Source organism: Ursus americanus, chromosome 15, assembly GCF_024610735.1.
Source record: "Ursus americanus isolate L20-20 chromosome 15, mUrsAme1.1.p, whole genome shotgun sequence".
Taxonomy (NCBI): domain Eukaryota; kingdom Metazoa; phylum Chordata; class Mammalia; order Carnivora; family Ursidae; genus Ursus; species Ursus americanus.
The window spans coordinates 36,894,705-36,914,392 of record NC_142141.1 but is presented as its reverse complement, the minus strand read 5'-3'; the positions used below and the strand labels follow the sequence as shown (position 1 = coordinate 36,914,392).

Genomic DNA, 19,688 nt, shown 5'->3' with positions numbered 1-19,688 from the left:
GTATGTGACCCACAAGCCTAAAATATTTATCATCTATCCCTTTACAGAAGAAGTTTGCCAATCCTTGCTATAGAAGTTTTGGTTCTTAATGAAATATAGTTTCATTTTTAAATACTTGCTCACACAAAAATGTTCCTTTAAATAATGAACCTTTATTTATTAGTAAGTTACTTAGTTCTTTTTTTCTCTAAGACTTGCACATAACTTTATTCCCTGAAATTTAGGGTCGTTTTGATGTTTTAAGTTATACCACATACTGGAATTGGTTTTGTGGTATTATCAGATAAGTTATATGTTATTGGTTTGGTGGTATTATCAGATAAGTTATATGTATATAAGGATAAAGATAACCGTGAACTCTGCCCTCTAGATGTTGATAGCCTGGTAGGGTGTTCACAGCTCCTTTTGTAGAAAATAGTAAACAAAAATGGAGCACAGTAGTAATACCAGTTTTCTTATTCATTGCCACGCATAGGCTGTTGATTCTTTTGGATACAATTTCAATTCTTCTAAGATTTACCATGAAGAAAACAGAAAAGTGCAGAAGAATTTTGCTTTTGAATACCATCACTTTACTTGTCAGTAGTCTATGTCTTTTATTGGTCTGTTTAAGATTTCTCTAAAGCCTCTCCTATCATTGAAGGTATAAATTTTATACTCTATTCTTAGGATGGAGATTCTTCAACAATGAGGAATGCTGCATCTTTTCCCTTGAGGTCTCCACAACCAGTATGCTCCCCTGCTGGAAGCGATGGAACTCCTAAAGGTATTATTGTAACTAAAATTTCCTTCAGGATTTTGTGTGTGTGTGTGTGTGTGTGTATATATATATGTATATATATGTGTGTGTATGTGTATATATACATACACGTGTGCATATATATATGTGTATGTATATATATACACACGTGTATGTATATATATACACACGTGTATGTATATATATTAAATATATATGTGTGTGTATATTTCATATATATACATATATGTGGAATATATATATGGGTGTGTGTGTGGGTGTGTGTGTATATATATATATATATATAATTTTTTTTTTTAGTGGGGTGGTTCGGAGAGAATCTTAGCAGGCCCAATATGGAGCCCAACGCAGGGCACAGTCTGACAACCTTGAAATCATGACCTGAGCTGAAATCAAGATTTAGACACTTAATTGACTGAGCCATGCAGGCACGTTAGCATTTCCTATTTCAAACTGAGTACAGAGCTCAGACTTCTTCGTTGTTGATACCAGAAACTATTGTTTATTGTTTTTCTTTATTGTAGGAAAGAAACAAACGTGTAGTTATCCCCTGTAAGCTATTGATAGTGTTTTCAGATATACACAGTATTGCTCTCACTGATAAATCCAATGGTCTTTTCAAACTACAACGTTCTTAACTTCTCTTAACCATTTGAAATTATTGATCTGCTTTCTTCTATCTATTCTCTCATTCCTCAAGATTTCTGTCATTAGACTTTTTTTTTTTTTTTTTTAAGATTTTATTTATTTATGTGACAGAGAGACAGTCAGCGAGAGAGGGAACACAGCAGGGGAGTGGGAGAGGAAGAAGCGGGCTCCCAGCGGAGGAGCCCGATGTGGGACTCGATCCCGGAACACCGGGATCACGCCCTGAGCCGAAGGCAGACGCTTAACGACTGAGCCACCCAGGCGCCCCTCTGTCATTAGACTTTTTAATCTCCCATTGTACTTTTCTCCTTGGCTGTTTTACTCAGTTTTGGTAATGGCAAAACTGATTACTTTTGTGAACAGGATTGCCAAATCAGTGTCTTTGGCTCCAGTCCTGTGTCCCAAGTTGTAATTTTTGATTTCCAAACAAAATTTCCTCATGTCTAGCTGGTATTTCAGATTCATTTTCAAGATTGTTCTCACTGTTCTTTTTGCCATTCCAATTTCTTTTAATGCCATTCCAGTCTTGAATCATCATGAAGTTGTCTCTCACCTCTTATGTAGTCACTTATCAAAGTCAGGCCTATTCTATATTACCGCTCTAAATCTCTTACACATACTTTCATTTCTGCTTATTAAAATCCTATCTTTTCAAGTTCTAAGTTAAATGGGTGATCTTCCATGGATCCTTCTCCCCTAATCTTCTTAAACCATTCATGAGTTTATATTTTTTCCTAATAACTTATCCTGTACTGTCTTATGGATATGAATTTTATCTTGAAATTCCCAAAGAACCTAGTGTGGACTTTTGTGTAAGAGATTCATAAAATTGTGAATTTAAGTCCAAGTTTGGGCTTTTTTTAGAAGTACTTTAAGTGTGGTAATTGAGTTACCAGAGTTATTGAAAGAGAATATTGTGTAGTACATGTTAAAGAATTAGCTTGTAATTAATTTTAATATAGCTGATAATAATTTTTCTCTATCCATGAGAATTTCTAATTATAGCCTTCTAAATCATGGATTGGTGTGCCTCTTATTATAAAGATTTTTTGTTCACAGATTGTCTCTAATCAAAGAGTTGGAACACATTCTTCCTGGGGTGAAAGTTGAGCTTTTATGAGCCATTCTTATTCTATAATTCTATGAATTTTCAGGGATAAAAATAACTCAGCTTATGAAAGAGCAACTTTCAGAATAACTATTTGTAGGGTAGGCATCAAAGTTAGGTACATATCCCACAAGTATTGTCAGGGTGAGAAATTATTCAGACTGCCAGGGAGGAGTAACAGTGGGATGGCTGGTTGATCTAGATAATCAGCCTCTTTTTCCTATAACTCTTGAGGATGGATAACTTTATCTTATTTATTAATTTTTTTAAATTTTTTTAAAGATTTTATGTATTTATTTGACAGAGAGAGACAGCCAGCAAGAGAGGGAACACAAGCAGGGGGAGTGGGAGAGGAAGAAGCAGGCTCCTAGCGGAGGAGCCTGATGCGGGGTTCGATCCCAGAACGCTGGGATCACGCCCTGAGCCGAAGGCAGGCGCTTAACCGCTGCACCACCGAGGCGCCCCGGATGGATAACTTTTAGATAGAAAGAAAAAAACTTTAGAACAACTGTTCATCAGAAACCTCTACTTCTGTTCGAGGTTGTTTTCCAACTAGTTTTGAAGGTTGAATGCATTGTCAGTCTAATTTGATTTTTAGGTGAATGTTGAATTTTAATTTGTTCTAAAATATATATAATTTGTCACATAAATTTTAAATACAAAAGCAATGTGGTGTATTGTAATTCAGATGTTAGAAAAATCTGGGTTTAAATTTTTCAGGTTTGCTAGCTATATAACCTTGGGCAGGTTTCTTAACCTCTATAAGCTTCATGTTCCTTTCTGCAAAATAGTGATGATAATACACATCAAGGTTGTTGTAAATTATTTAAATGAATTGATGTGCAAGGCACCTTGCACAAGTTCTGATGCAAAATAAATGGTCCAGAAATGTTAATTTCCTTTCTTTTTAACTTCCCATATAAGCTATCTTAAAACACTATCTGTTGATATAACTTCAAACTAACATTTCTAGTAAATTGCTTCTGTTGCATCTTGGGACGCCTGGGTGGCTCAATTAAGTGTCTGCCTTAGGGTCAGGTCACGATCCCAGGGTCCTGGGATTGAGTCCCGCATCGGGCTCTTTCCTCAGCGGGGAGCCTGCGTCTCCCTCTGTCTGCTGCTCCCTCTGCTTGTGCTCTCTCTCTCTCCCCCTCTGACAAATAAATAAATAAAATCTTTTTTTTTAATTGCTTCAGTTGCATCTTTATCACAGTTTATCTAATAGATATGTTCTCTGAAAAGTTATATTTTTATATATCACACTTTAAATATATTAACATTGCGAAATGAAAGGGCAGATTTATGTATCATGGAAAAATCATATATATATATACATATATATTTAAAAATCATATATATATATATTAAACACTGAAACCTTAATTTAAGATAAGTCTAGGTTTAAGTTCTTTCTATAAAGCACTTTCATCCTGACTGATTTTTATAATTTCCTATGGATTTTTAAACTTTTTATAGTCTAATGATGAGAAATGTAACAATTATACTTTTATTTCTGAAGCATATCAATACATTTTTCCTCATTTAATAGCTTATCTAGGAGAATTTTTCCATTTGATTAGCTTATTTTTACCACTTGTATCATATAGCAATTGTTAAATTAATGGGATTTAGGCTGAAGATATTTTATTGAGCCTTGATATTTGCTGGACTTGCATATTTTTCTAATAGAAGGAGGATTAGCAAACTGAAAAGAGTATGTAAATGATGTTAAGTGGAGGGAGAAAGAGAACACCGTATAAAGGTATAAATCAATAATTTACCACCAGTTTGTGAAGTAAGTGAAGATTCTAAAAATTGTAATTGTTCCCACTTTCTTTTTCTTATACTGGTAAATATTCATGTGAGTGTAGTTTCTAGAATTGTTCTTTTACAATTTGATGGACTTGTTCTTCTTACTTTAGACTTGTCAGTTTTTCTAGGTAATAAGTGAAAGAATAGAGAGTATTTGCCCAAAATATTTGTGTTGTATCATCTTTAGAAACAATAAACTCCTTTGCTATTTTCAAGCTAAGTATATTTTATAGGGACAAAAATAGGAATAACATAATACAGATCTGGAAGATGGAATATTCATACTTAAATTTAAACCTGGATCATCTGTGAGCAAGCTAAAAGACCATGGGGGACAAGTCGTTAGGCTTTCTTTTTATATTTTGTAAACAAGGCGCTGAGATTAGATAATTTCTTAATATTGTTTCTTGCATTACAATATTGTCACTTGTTTAATATTTCTATCACAGTGTAAGAAAATGTAAAACTAGGGGCGCCTGGGTGGCTCAGTCATTAAGTGTCTGCCTTCGGCTCAGGGCGTGATCCCGGCATTCTGGGATCGAGCCCCACATCAGGCTCCTCCGCTGGAAGCCTGCTTCTTCCTCTCCCACTCCCCCTGCTGTGTTCCCTCTCTCGCTGGCTGTGTCTCTGTCAAATAAATAAATAAAATCTTTAAAAAAAAAAAAAAGAAAGAAAATGTAAAACTAGCACAGTTGTTCATTCCTCTTGAATTGCTTTTCTAGGATCAAGACCACCTTTAATCCTTCAGTCTCAGCCTCTACCTTGTTCATCACCTCGAGATGTTCCACCAGACATCTTGCTAGATTCTCCAGAAAGAAAACAAAAGAAGCAAAAGAAAATGAAATTAGGCAAGGATGAAAAAGACCAGAGTGAAAAAGCTGCAATGTATGATATCATTAGTTCTCCATCCAAGGACTCTACTAAACTTACATTAAGACTTTCTCGTGTAAGGTCTTCAGACATGGACCAGCAAGAGGATATGCTTTCTGGTATGGAAAATAGCAATGTTTCAGAAAATGATATTCCTTTTAATGTGCAGTACCCAGGACAGACTTCAAAAACACCCATTACTCCACAGGATGTAAACCGCCCACTAAATGCTGCTCAGTGTTTGTCGCAGCAAGAACAAACAGCATTCCTTCCAGCAAATCAAGTGCCTGTTTTACAACAGAACACTTCAATTGCTACAAAACAGCCCCAGACTTCTGTGGTACAGAATCAGCAGCAGGTATCACAACAGGGACCTATATATGATGAAGTGGAATTGGATGCATTAGCTGAAATTGAACGAATAGAGAGAGAATCAGCTATTGAAAGGGAGCGCTTTTCAAAAGAAGTTCAAGACAAAGGTAAAATAATTTCATTAGTACCCCTTCATACTCTGGGCAAATATGTAATTATAATGTAAAAAAGGTTTTTTTTAAGTTACTCTTTTTTTTCCTTATATTTTATAATTCATTATGTCTCTCAGTTATGTGTTTATTACTAATGCTCATACCTCGGAAGTTAAAATCTTGATTTCATTTTTTATTTGAAACTATCTGAGATTTGGTAGTTCTGTATCACAGGTCTATCACCTATTATTTATCAAATGGTATTATCTGTGCTTGTCTACTAAAATGAACATTAGTGTTTCTATCACATGTATTTTCTGTAAGTTATGTTAGTATAGTTTTTGCATCTTTACCTTTTTTTCTGTCAAAACAAGGGTAACTGATAGAGAATTATTTTGAATCAGTACATTTAAGAAAAGTTTGTATATTAATTCAGTTAGATTTTTCACTTTGTTTCCAATCCTGCCGTCTCTTAAAAATATAGTTTGGGATTTTGTTGTTGTTGTTTTAGTAAAAAAATTATGGAAAGAATTTTCAATTAATGTTAAGTAGCAAAGCTTAAGGATCAAGGATCTTTTCTTGCTGATTAGAGTTAAGTGTCCCCTTTTGTCTGAGTAGTGTGTTAGGATGGAATGTCAGGATACCTATTCTCTGAATTTATGGGCTTTTTTGTGTGTTTTTTAAAAAATTATAATCAAATAAAAGTAAGTCCCTATTCTTAATTATTTGGTGAATATTATGTATAAAACTTTTGAAAATTTTGATAGACTGATGAATCAGTTTTTGAAATTAGTAATGTAATTTATGGATTTATGTCTTTACAGATTCATATACACATTTGACTACCCAAACCAAAGCATACTTTATGCTTTAATTTTATAGTTAAATATTCCAGGTGATATATATATATAGGTGATATAAAGGTGATACATAGTTCTCATATTTTCTTTTTGGTAATTATAAAACAGAACTTCATAAAGTTGGGTAGAACTTTTTATATATGATCTTGTTCATTATGTGACAGGATCATTTGTAGATAATTGTGTTTCTAGGCTAAGAAACATGCTAAAGATTTGTATTATATTTCCTACCATGATGGATCTTTTTAACATTATTGAAAGAACAGACATTATTTAGTAATTGTTGTTCTATGATGTTTGCTAAATGCCTAGATCACAGGTTGGTGCAAATAAAGAGACTGCCAGAAGTCTTTATTTTATTGGCTAGGGAACTGGAATTTTTTTTTTAAATACTAAATTATTGATGTTAAGGATGATATATAGTGTTCTTATTCTTTGGTTTACTAATGTTGGGTTCAGGAAATAATAACTATATGGGTTCCAAAATGTATCTCCTCCTCTAACCTCTTATAAAAGTATATGCATGTCAAATGAAGAGAGCAGTATTATTTAACTTCTCTTAATGATATTAATCCCAAATTCCTGAATCCTATGACAGTTTTGCAAGAAACATAAAATTTTAATTTCTTGATTGAGAAATATTAGTTGCCTTGAGAACTGAATTTTTGCATGACGTTTTAATCTGTGTTTTGGGAAATTATGTTCTCAAAAAGGGGCTTAATTTTTTAAATGATTTTTTAAAAGTTGGTAGGAACAAAAACAGAAGAAATGATGAACTTTTCTCTCTCTCTTTTTTTTACTTGCCTGAACTTTTATTGTATCGTATTTGTTGAAGCTGAAGTTTTTACTTTTAAAAACTGATTGAAAATAAGGATAGTAAATAAGGCTAATTGCATCATAACAAACTTACTTTAGACTACTAACTTTTTTTAGGGGAAATAGAACAAATTCAGCAAAGAGCGTGCTGTTCTTTCAGAAACTTGTAATATATATTTTAATTCATCAGTTTTCTCTGTAATCTATGATAGTGTGACTATAACAAAGGTTAATTGAAAAGTTGAGTGAGCAGAATTGACTTACAGTTTTGAGCTCTGTAAGTTGACTTACAGAGATATCTGGTGCTATAAGGATTAAAGGAATAAATGTTCATTGGAACTACCTGATTTTTAGTTTGACTCAGATGATTTAGTATGTGTATTTTCCCAAATTGGTTATGCTGATTTTGCCAAACTCATATTAGTGCTGTCATTTCTGACTTGTTTGCTGAAAGCCATGCTCCCGTTACTTTGTGGCTTTATTTGAAAACCTTTGGAATTTAGATGCCACCTAACACCTGTGATTTGAACCTTGTCATTTTGTATTCAGTTTCTACACTGTGTGATGGGATAGTGTTTTATATTATAAGCAGTTATCTTGAGATTTTGGAAAGATTAAAGGTCTGGTATGTTGCTCTAAGACTGTGGGTGAGGTTATAAATAAAAGCAGCATTTTCTGAAGTGATAGTTTTATAGTCAGCCCTGGAGAATTGAAATATTTCCTTGAAATGAATTTATTACTAGTTGCCACTGCATTTTAGGACTAAATTGTGAAATTGATATTTACTGCAGTCTAATATATGGCCCTGAGAACTTTTTTATAACTATTGGTAACTATTGGTGGTGGTTAAGGAACAAAAAAGACTATTTTGTTTTACAGAGCTCTGTTATAGGGTCTGAGCTTGTTTCCCGTTATTTTCATTTGTTATGAGATAAGCTTCCTTTCAATAGACCAGAAATGAAAAAATATACCTTATAAATAAGATTAGAAAGTTTAACACACATGGTTATTTGATCATTATGCTGTCTAAGAAAGGGGATAGAATACTCTTTAAGAAGTATTTTACCTAGGCTGTGGCAGAACGTAATGTACCTCTGTTCCACACATAGAGGACACTTTTCTGGCTGCTTGGTATTTATGTCCCTTGGCCTGTTCTCCTTCTTTGGATAGTTTTATATACACTGATAGGTTAAATCTCTGTAACCTAATATTTTATAATCTTAAAGGACCTTTTTGCTCAACCTTTGCTCATATTTTCAATGTCTAATTACATAAATTAATTTTAAAAGGCTGTTCATCTTTGCTTGTGGGATGACCTATCGTAGACATTAATATCACCTCCATGTGCTGAAAATTCCTGCTTTCTTTTGTTGAAGAGGGGGTTTCTTTGTTCATCTTTGCCTATTTCATCTTTTCTCAAGGTCCACTTTCCATGTTAGTAAGTATGAGGAATGGCCTAGCCTAGCTACTAATGTCTTTTACAGTGTTACGATATTCTTACACTATAACCTTTATAAAAAGTAAATTACCTACTGTCACTTAGAATAAGAGACTAGATGGAAATAGGAGAGTTAACCACTTAGTTTATACTGTGGTTTAGGGGTGGGATGTTTTTTTTCCCTAATTGGCTACTATGTGTATAATTGTGTTGTTTTAAGTGTTTTTAGTTATCACTTGTAAATTTAAGCAAGTGATATAGTTTGTTTCTTACAAGAATAATCAAGTTCAGAATTTCTCTAAGAGCTGGATCTTATTTTCATATCAGTATCTAGATAACAAGTGTTGTTGGTTTTGAAATTATGGTATCTTTTTATATGCATTTTCTTCAGGACTATATGCATTCTGATAGCTAAACTTATGGTACCCAGTGCTGAAAAGGGCTTAAAGATAATCAGTGTCCCAAATATTGGAATTATTCTTTATAGAGATGGCTTTCCATCATTAGGTGAAGGTTATGATGTAATGAAGACTGATAACAAAAGTGGATAGACAAAAGTGACGTGCAGATTCAGAGCCACTTTACAGGAATAAGTTCATGGTGGAACTGAATCAGATCAAGTGAATCAGACCTGCGTGCTCTTAACATATTCAAGAATCCTTGCAGCAGTAATGGAATTTTTCCCGGTTTTACAGAAGAGGTGACGTACTTTTCAATAGTTGAAAAATTAAAACTTTGTATTTAGCAATATATTGTGCATAATGAAAAAAATTACAAGATCTTTCCCAATCTTAATATATTACTCATGTGCAGATGCTTTCATACATTTTTATTATAAATAATCATAGTATCTATACTAGTTTAAGATAACTAAATCAAACATAACAATTTCTTTGAAATTAAACTATGCTAAATTTCCATTTTAATGATAAACGATAATTCGAAATGAGGTTAATGATCTATAAACTCTTAAGTATTTTGTAATTCTTTAAATTTAGCCTCCGAGATATTTTAATGTTAGTTCAGAAGAAAGACTGATTGATCATATTAATAAAACGATAAGCCACAGATTTTTTAAGAGAAATCTTCAAGATGCCTGAGCTCTGTGATGTCATTATGGTTGTTAAGTACACTTAGGTTACCATTTTAATGACTTTTACAAGCATGTTTCATTGAAAAATATAAAAATCTTCACCTAGATCATACTATTTCGATTTCTAGATTCTTGTCCTAAAGGTTTAAGGGTATAAGGTGATAAAGCATCCCATGTATGAGGTAATAATTATTTGGTGTGTCCTACGGCAAGATGTAAAGATTATTTTGTATGGCAGAACATTACAAAATAAAATTAAGGAAACATTAATATTCTGAGTGCTTTCTTAAGTACTGAGGCTGAAAGTTTCATATAAGTTCTTGCCAGGGTAGTTTTAACTGGGGAAAATAGGTAAGATACTTTATTAATATTATTATGTAGTTATTTTACAAATGGAGCATATATGATGGTAGACTTGACTTCTGAATAACTAAGAACCAGAATGACTTAACTTCTACAAAAAATTACTAGCAAATACTTGAGTTAAATTTTAGTAAAATGTTTTTACTAGATTTTAAGCTGGAATAGACTGCTGCTTCTCACTTTGAAAACAAAATGATGGAACTTTGGTGTATAAAAGCAACATTACCATTAAGGGTTTTTTTTTCAAACTTGGTTTTCTAACAAGAAGAGGTTATTTTTTTAGTGGTCATTTTGACTTTTAACCTTGTTTTCCTTAAATGATACTCTATCACATTAATGAATATCATAAGGGAATCTAGAGGTTCTCCTATAAAAATGATTTAAAATGACCTTTAAAACAAAGCCAGGCAATTTAGAAGTAAATATTAAAGCAGACAAAACTTTAAGGTGCTGTAATATAACTATTACCAAGAACTAACTAGAGATTCAGTTTGCAGAAAATGATGTAGCAGCCTTGAGTCAAGTGGAATCATGCACAGAAGAAATACCTAACTTAAAAATACCTTGACATTTTATTGTGGTGGTGGATTTGTGTTTGTATGTATTTTTGTCTTTATATTTCAGAATACCATAAATTATTTCTTACTGAGGCCAATATATAGATCCCTAGAACTTTACATTGAAGAACCAAAGCATTTTTCTTAAGTGGAAGTTGCTTTTAAAACAGGGTTTATCTAAAAAGTCCTTATATGCGTCTCATTTTTATACTTATAATATTAATATTTCCTTACTTTAAATATACTTCTAATGTGTGTTAGCTTTTAAATTCCATTTGTGCTGTTGACACCTTAAAGAATTTGAATCCTGGATCAAAGGTTAATGACAAACTATTAAACTCTTTTTTTTTCCCCCTTATTCTCATTTACCTTTTTTCAGTGGCATGATTTCTGTTTTCTTTTGGGTTTTATTCTTTTCCGTACTTGTCTTACATGTTGTAAAAGCTTGTTTCCTGTTCAGTATGTTAGCAGATATGGGGTACTTAGTAGTTTTTGGTTAATGGTTAAATGATCTTAAATGAGAACATGTGATTTATAACTGGTTCCCTTATTCTTATGTAAAGAATCTGGTTTATCCTTTACATATACAAACATACAAACATAAATATATGTTTGTATTTAATGTATTATAAGTTCTATTTATTTTATACTCTTGGTCTTATTTATATAATCAACAAATACACTGTTAAATTCTTGTTACTATAGTCGCTAATATTTGTTGAGGTACAGCCAGCATGAATATTTCCTTAAACCTTGGTTTAGAAGTATTATGTGATTCATGCCTGCTATTTTATACATGCATATTGACATTTGCATTCACCACATTGAAAAAAACATTGTGACTTAAAGAAATATCAAGTCCATATGGCTTTTAATAAGATAAGAATATATGTCTATTACTGATACTGAATATTTATCTTTGAATTTCAGATAAGCCTTTGAAAAAAAGAAAACAAGATTCTTACCCACAGGAGGCTGGGGGTGCTACAGGAGGTAATAGACCAGCTTCTCAGGAGACGGGTTCTACGGGAAATGGGTCAAGGCCAGCATTAATGGTTAGCATTGATCTTCATCAGGCAGGAAGAGTGGACTCTCAGGCTTCTATAACTCAGGATTCAGACTCCATAAAAAAGCCTGAAGAAATCAAACAATGTAATGATGCGCCTATTTCTGTTCTTCAGGAAGATATTATTGGAAATCTTAAAGCTACACCAGAAAACCATCCTGAGACTCCTAAAAAAAAGTCTGATTCTGAGCTTTCAAAGAGTGAAATGAAACAAAATGAAAGATTGGCAGAATCTAAACCAAATGAAAACAGATTGGTGGAGACAAAATCAAGTGAAAGTAAGTTAGAAACTAAAATTGAGACACAAATAGAAGAACCTAAACAGAATGAGAGCAGAACAACTGAATCCAAACAAAATGAGAGCACCACAGCCGAATCTAAACAGAATGAAAATAGACTGTCTGAAATAAAACCAAATGACAACAAACAAAATAATGGCAGATCAGAAACAACAAAGGCAAGACCTGAAACCCCAAAGCAAAAGGGTGAAAGCCGACCTGAAACTCCAAAACAGAAGAGTGATGGGCGCCCTGAAACTCCAAAACAGAAGGGTGATGGACGACCTGAAACTCCAAAGCAGAAAGGTGAGGGCCGACCTGAAACTCCAAAGCAAAAAAATGAAGGTCGGCCTGAAACACCAAAACATAGGCATGAAAATAGGAGGGATTCTGGAAAGCCATCAACAGAGAAAAAACCTGAAGTGTCTAAACATAAACAGGATATTAAATCTGATTCACCTCGGTTAAAATCAGAACGAGCTGAAGCCTTAAAGCAGAGACCTGATGGGCGATCTATTTCTGAGTCATTAAGACGTGACCATGATAGTAAACAAAAATCAGATGACAGGAACGAATCAGAGCGGCATCGGGGGGATCAGTCAAGGGTTCGAAGACCAGAAACATTGAGATCCTCTAATAGAAATGAACATGGCATTAAATCTGATGGTTCAAAACCTGATAAACTAGAAAGAAAACATAGACATGAATCAGGGGACTCAAGGGAAAGACCATCTTCTGGGGAGCAAAAATCAAGGCCTGACAGTCCTCGTGTTAAACAAGGAGATTCTAATAAATCAAGACCTGATAAGCCTGGTTTTAAATCACCAAATAGTAAAGATGACAAAAGGACAGAGGGTAATAAGACTAAAGTAGACAGTAATAAAGCGCACCCTGACAATAAGGCAGAATTTCCAAGTTATTTGTTGGGGGGCAGGTCTGGTGCATTGAAAAATTTTGTCATTCCAAAAATCAAGAGGGATAAAGATGGTAATATTACTCAGGAGACAAAGAAAATGGAAATGAAAGGAGAGCAGAAAGACAAAGTAGAAAAAATGGGATTAGTTGAAGACCTAAATAAAGGAGCTAAGCCTGTAGTTGTCCTGCAAAAACTGTCTTTGGATGATGTTCAGAAACTTATTAAAGATAGAGAAGATAAATCAAGAAGTTCCCTTAAACCTATCAAGAATAAACCATCAAAGTCAAATAAAGGTAAGAATACTTATACTGATGTCATTTGTATTCTAATCAGTTTTGGTTTAACTTTCAGGGTTACTAAGGATTAAAAAAATGGAAATTTACAAAAATTGAAACACTGCTGTAGGAAAATACAACATTTACATAAAACTAATGAATTGTTTTCAGTAAGGTAAATAAAAACTTGCCAGTGAAAATTATCTTCTATCCCTACTTGAACTACTCACTGTAGTCATGATTATTACTTTGGTACACAGAGATAAGCTCTTTTGCTGTCTAGTTATTTCAGGTGTTTTTGAAAGTTGCTTGTTAATCAAATGAATGATTAGAATGAATATATGTAACAACTTTCTTAAAAAGTTATTTAGACTGAAGAGGTGTTCCATTCTATAAGGAGGTAGTAAATTGAATTTTAATTTCTAACATCTCAGTAAAGCTATATGGTATACAAAAATCAGTGTTATAAGCTCTTAAGAATATTGTGTCTTATACAGTTTTCTTACATACCTATCTCTGAGTTAATATTGAGGCATAGTTTAAATTTATATAATTTAGAGAGTTAGAGAAAGGTTATTTCTCTTTTTGTGGGAGAGGTGGTCAGTTATAGGTATTTTATTTAAAAAATACATAGTTTTGCCCTTTTTGTCTTAAGGAATAGTATTCACCTCTTAAATCAGGTTGAATCATTAGTTGGTGAGGTTTGGGGGTGGTTTTTTTGTTTTGCTTATTGTATGGTTGCTGAGTTAAATTCTATGGTTACTTGAATAGTAGTATTTCCAGGAAAAAGTCTTTAAGTGTTGAAAATACAATGGCAGTCTGTGCAGAAAATATAGTTTTGTGTTCCTTTGTATACTACTTTAAAAATATTTACATATATCTACATGTATATGCACACACATACATATATAATTTGATGATGGTATGTGGCAAGACATATGTAGCCCATGCGATATAAATACATGAAGATACCGATTTTAAGGCAATAAAGGTGAAAGTTTGATTTTTAAGTTCTTATTCTGTGAAAGAGATTCATTAACAACTTAGATTTATATTTACTTATAAATATATGAAACTCTTGAATTGTGCAGTTCCATAGGATAGTCACTAGCCTCTTTAGCTATTTAAATGGAAATTAGTTTAAATAAAATTAAGAATTTATATCCTCAGTAGCCACATGTGGCAAATGGCTCCCTTATTAACACAGCTAGAGAATGTTTGCATCATTACAAAAAGTTGTATTGCATAGTACTTGCAGTGTATTAGGAAATCCAGAAGGTGTAATGGTTATTATTATTTTTGTAAAATGTTATATCTTGTCTACCAAAGAAAGGTCAATGAAAACATAGTGTCACTACAAAGAACTGTATTCAAAGAAGTGACTTGTTATAATCAGTCTCTTTTTTTATTATTACTTGGTCTTTATCAAATGTTTACTTTTTCAATGTTTATTTGGTTTTATTTTTCAAAAATGAAAAAAGATTGTCTTTATCACTAATATTTGTACTTCCTTAGTGAAGCTTTCAGATTTTAAATTATAGCAATCGGACTTAACAAAAAATTAAGACTTCAGCTTTAATAAATAGTCTTTATTATTTAACTCGAATGCATCTCTTTAGAATTACTCATTTATATGAAAGAAGTTATTAGAATGTAGTGGCCAGCACTAGAATTGTTTTCTTTTAGATAAAGATTGTTTCTTAAAATTTTCACTGAAACTTTGGGAGTAGCTTATATACAGTGTAAACTAAAGAGTATAGGTATACAATTTTAGAAGAGTCAGATGGAAAGATGGAAAGTGGTACCCTCTTATCCCTTGATCTGGACCATCTTTTTCTCCCCTTCCCTCTGTCAGCTTATGCTAGCCTTGCTTTCTAAGCTCTGTCCTAACAAAGAATCTTTACAACTGAGCATCAAGAAATGACTGTAGCTCCTAATATAGTACTCCTAATAGTAACTGCTGTACTCTTTCCCATGGTTTTTTCATTGCCTGTGAATGTAAACTTTTTAATACTAATCCATGTTTCTACTAAACGTACTTTTAACACAAATGTATATACTTGATATGTTCATGTTAGTAAATAGGCTATCTGGGTATGTCTGCCTATTTGAGTAGGGCGTGTGTAGTGTGCGCGCGTGTGTGTGTGTACATGTGCAGGTACGTATAAATGCATGTATTGCCAATCTGCAGTTATAATTAAGTGGACCTTTTCATCAAAAAATATTATTTTAATGCTTAGATTCACTTCAAGACCTTATGTAGATATCGTTTGGCTTTATTTATACCTTAGAATTCATATGTTATTTTTTAATGTACTGATTTTGGTTTTGTTTTAGATCTCTGCTAATAAGTTAGCAATAGCAGAGTTACAGAATAGTGAATTCTTTAAATTACGTATATGGTAAGCACAGTTGTGGATTATTGGCCCTTTGTGTAGTACACATTACTTGGGATTTTCTTTTGGAGAGTCACAGAATCATATTCTGACATGTTGGTGGTGTTTTTCTGAGTAAAGGAATTAGATTGAATATTATTGAGATACTCTTGTGGTTGATTTCTCAAGCCAAAATTCTTGGTATGTTTTCCTTTCTTGGAAGAGCCATGAAATTCCATCTTTTTAAATATTTTACCTGATGTCCATATCTAAAATACTCATTCTTTAGGGTAGTTTAAAATTCCTTGAGAATGCTTTAAGCTGATAAATTTAGAATGTTAAGGATATAGATTTATGACTCTTAATATATAACTTATTTTTGTCATTTGTGTGAACATATTAAATGTAAAAGTGACATAGTTACATTTTATTTGATTTCTGTGGGGACATGTGTATGTACCTACCATAAATTAGAACATATTAAATAGCTGTTGAATGACTGTATTGACACCATGTTTCAGAAAAGGTTTTGTGTGCAGATGAAAATTATGTATTCATCTTTTATGTTCCCACCAATAGACCCTAGCTCAAGAGCTACACAATTTTCAACTTTCTCTTCCCTAAACTTTGTAATAACTCCTTTTATCCTGTCAACTACTTACTTTTTTGTTAAGGTCCCAAAGAGATTTACTCTTACTTATGTCGGTTTAATTACCCTTTCCCTTTATTTTGTTCTATAGCTGTTACAGATTGGCTCAGTATCACTTCTGTTCTCATCCTGCTTCTATCATCTTCTGTCTTCTTACCATCCTTGTTTCTTCCTTTTCAAGCAGGGAATGGATATGGAGAACCAACATAATCTTTATAAAACCTTTTAAATTTCTAAAATTTCTTCTAGTATAATGTATTTCAGTCAGTATATTAAATGCCAAAAATAATCTTTATTGAAATATTTTTATTTAGAATATTATCCTAATATACCCTAATGTATATGTCTCCAGTTAAAATAATATAAAGTTATGAGGTCTTTAAGACTGGCACGTTATGTGTTGTTAACAGCTTAGTAATTACAAACATTAATAATTTTATTTGGGTTTTTTATAATTCCAGAGTGTCTCACAATATTTTACCTTTAATTTTTTGTCTTTCCTCCACCTATTTCCTTCCAACTAGTTTATTGTTTTATATCACTTGCACTCAGTTCTTAAGAAATATCCCATACCATCCGTATTTGAGATCATGGCCTTTAAACAGTTAAACAGTTACTGAAAATGGTTTTCAGTGGGAGGGTGTACTAATGTAGCAGCTCAGATAGTCAATAGTGTTTAAACTGTAGTGTTCATTTGACTAGGTAATGGTCGCAGTCACATTTGGGGCTGTTATTTCGCCTCAGTTACTATTATACCAGTTACACTACTCGGTGTTGATCACGAAAGTACATTAACTGGTTGCATTTTATGTGGCACTGAACACAATCTAGTTGGATTGTGTTTAGGATTCTAGGCTTCTGTAAGTGTACTATCTCTGAGAGTGAATTTTTGGCATAGTTTATGATTTCTAATTGAGGAATTCTTAGTAAAGTGGATATGACTGTAATATTCAGAATCTTTAATAGTGCTGCAGTGGAAATTTATTTTGGTTCATTTGAATAGTTTTATAAAATGCTTTTCAAAAAACTCAAATTTTCAGTTTCTGCAATCAGTTTCTTACTATCATTGGTATCTTTAGGAAACATTTGGAGAATATTTATTACAGAAGTTGGTATACTATATACCTAACTATTGTTGGGTGTGGTTTTTACAGCAGTATTTTGAAAATTTTTGTCCATGATTTCTGTTCATAGAAAATTTTTGGTTCACATTTTGCTTAATAGATGATTGATACTGATTTAAAGAGATTATGTAGAATTTTTTTCAGAAGAATTAAATGTATTAAAATTGGCTAGTGGTGTTTTTGCTCCTTCTCTTTTTATTTCTCAAGCCGGCCCAAGGACATAGCTTCTATGAGGTTTTCCTGTATGTTAAAAATAGGCATATAGTTGAAGGGTAAATAATTAATTGTGGGAGAACCTCCTGTTTATGAAGAAGCAGTCATTACTCTAGCATACTGAATACCTTCTTACTCTAAAAAAAGTTACTGAAATCCTCCCTTACAAGAGCCTGATACCTATGCTAAGATAATGAATATCTACTTGATAGATCATAGTATAATATTAAATTGTTTTTTTTTTTTAAAGATTTTATTTATTCGACAGAGATAGAGACAGCCAGATAGAGAGGGAACACAAGCAGGGGGAGTGGGAGAGGAAGAAGCAGGCTCCCAGCAGAGGAGCCTGATGTGGGGCTTGATCCCATAACGCCGGGATCACGCCCTGAGCCGAAGGCAGACGCTTAACTGCTGTGCCACCCAGGCGCCCCTAAATTGTTAACATAATATTGTAGTAACAATATTATTATATAGTCTGATGTACAATTGACCTTCTTAGAACATAGAGGTTAGGGGCGCTGGCCCCCACACACTTGAAAATCCGTGTATAACTTTTGACTCTGCAAAAACTTAACTACCAGTGGCCTACTATTGACCAGAAACCTTACTGATAACATAAACAATTGGTTAACACATATTTTGTATTTGTATGTATTATATATTGTACTCTTACAATAAAGTAAGCTAGAGAAAAGAAAACATTAAAATCATAAGGAAGAAAGAATACATTTATAGTACCATACTGTATTTATTGGGAAAAATCTGTGTGTAAGTGGACTTGTGTAGGTCATACCCATGTTATTCAAGGTCAACTGTATGTATAATGTATAGTATAATATCAAGTAGGTATTCATTATCTTAATAGCTATATCAGCCTCTTATAGAGGAGGGTTTCAGTAACTTTTTTTTAGAATAAGTGAATTAACTATGTTAGAATAATAGAGTAACAGTATATAAGTCACATCTGTGATATAATACAATACAATATAATGTGGAATTTTAAATCTGGCTCCCCTCCTCTGCCCACAAAAAAACTATCCTTCTCTGGCTTCTGATGTTGCAAATTGAAAATTCTCCATTAAGTTCATTATAAATGATAGTACAGAGAGCACTGGTATCAGAATGTTGAATAAATCATAGCCTTTCAAAGCCTTGGTTCATTCCCTTTTAAAATGGAGAAACCAGTTTTCTTCCTACCTTATTCAGTTATAAGGGCTAAAATCAATCTTACAGTAAGAGCCAAAATCTGCCCCAATTTTTTATATGAAGAAATACAGTCATGCCATTTATAATTGAATTTATCTACTGAAGAGAGTAATTTTTGAAAATAAATCTTTTTATCTATATATACTTTATAGTCAGTATATTTGGAGACGTTGCTTCCACCATTTCTTTATTTTTTATTAAGATTTTATTTATTTATTTGTCAGAGAGAGAGAGCACAAGCAGGGGGAGTGGCAGGCAGAGGGAGAAGTAGGCTCCCTGCTGAGCAAGGAGCCCGAAGTGGGACCCTATCCCAGGACTCTGGGATCATGACCTGAGCCAAAGGCAGACACTTAACCAAGTGAGCCACCCAGGCATCCCTGTTTCTTTATTTTTTGAAATATATTTAACATATAACATTTTAATAAAGTGTACAAAATAATGATTTAATGTATGTGTATATTGTGAAATGATTATTCCAGTAAGTTTAGTTAACATTCATCACCTCACATAGTTCTGTTTTTTATCTTGTGATGAAACCTTTAAGATTTACTATCTTAACAACTTTCAAATATACACTATAGTATTGTTAACTGTAGTCACCATGGTGTACATTACATCCTCAGAAATTATTTATCTTGTAACTGGAAGTTTGTACCTTTTGACCACCTGTACCCATTTCACCCACCAATCACCTCCCACCCCTGTCTCTGGCAACCATCAAGCTATTCTATATTTCTGTGAGTTGTTTTTTTAGATTCCACATATAAGTGAGATCATACAGTATTTGTCTTTCACTG

General features: G+C 32.9%; 1 protein-coding gene across 2 annotated transcripts in view; it reads left to right on the top strand.

Annotated features, from left to right (window-relative positions):
- Positions 1-19,688, top strand: part of NIPBL (NIPBL cohesin loading factor) — a 188,505-nt gene that overhangs the window by 90,169 nt on the left and 78,648 nt on the right. For both annotated transcript variants that reach the window (XM_045787277.2, XM_045787278.2), the window contains exons 8-10: positions 670-766; positions 5,051-5,677; positions 11,720-13,342. In XM_045787277.2, the coding sequence (XP_045643233.1) occupies positions 670-766; positions 5,051-5,677; positions 11,720-13,342 (2,347 nt within the window). The remainder of the gene's footprint in view (positions 1-669; positions 767-5,050; positions 5,678-11,719; positions 13,343-19,688) is intronic.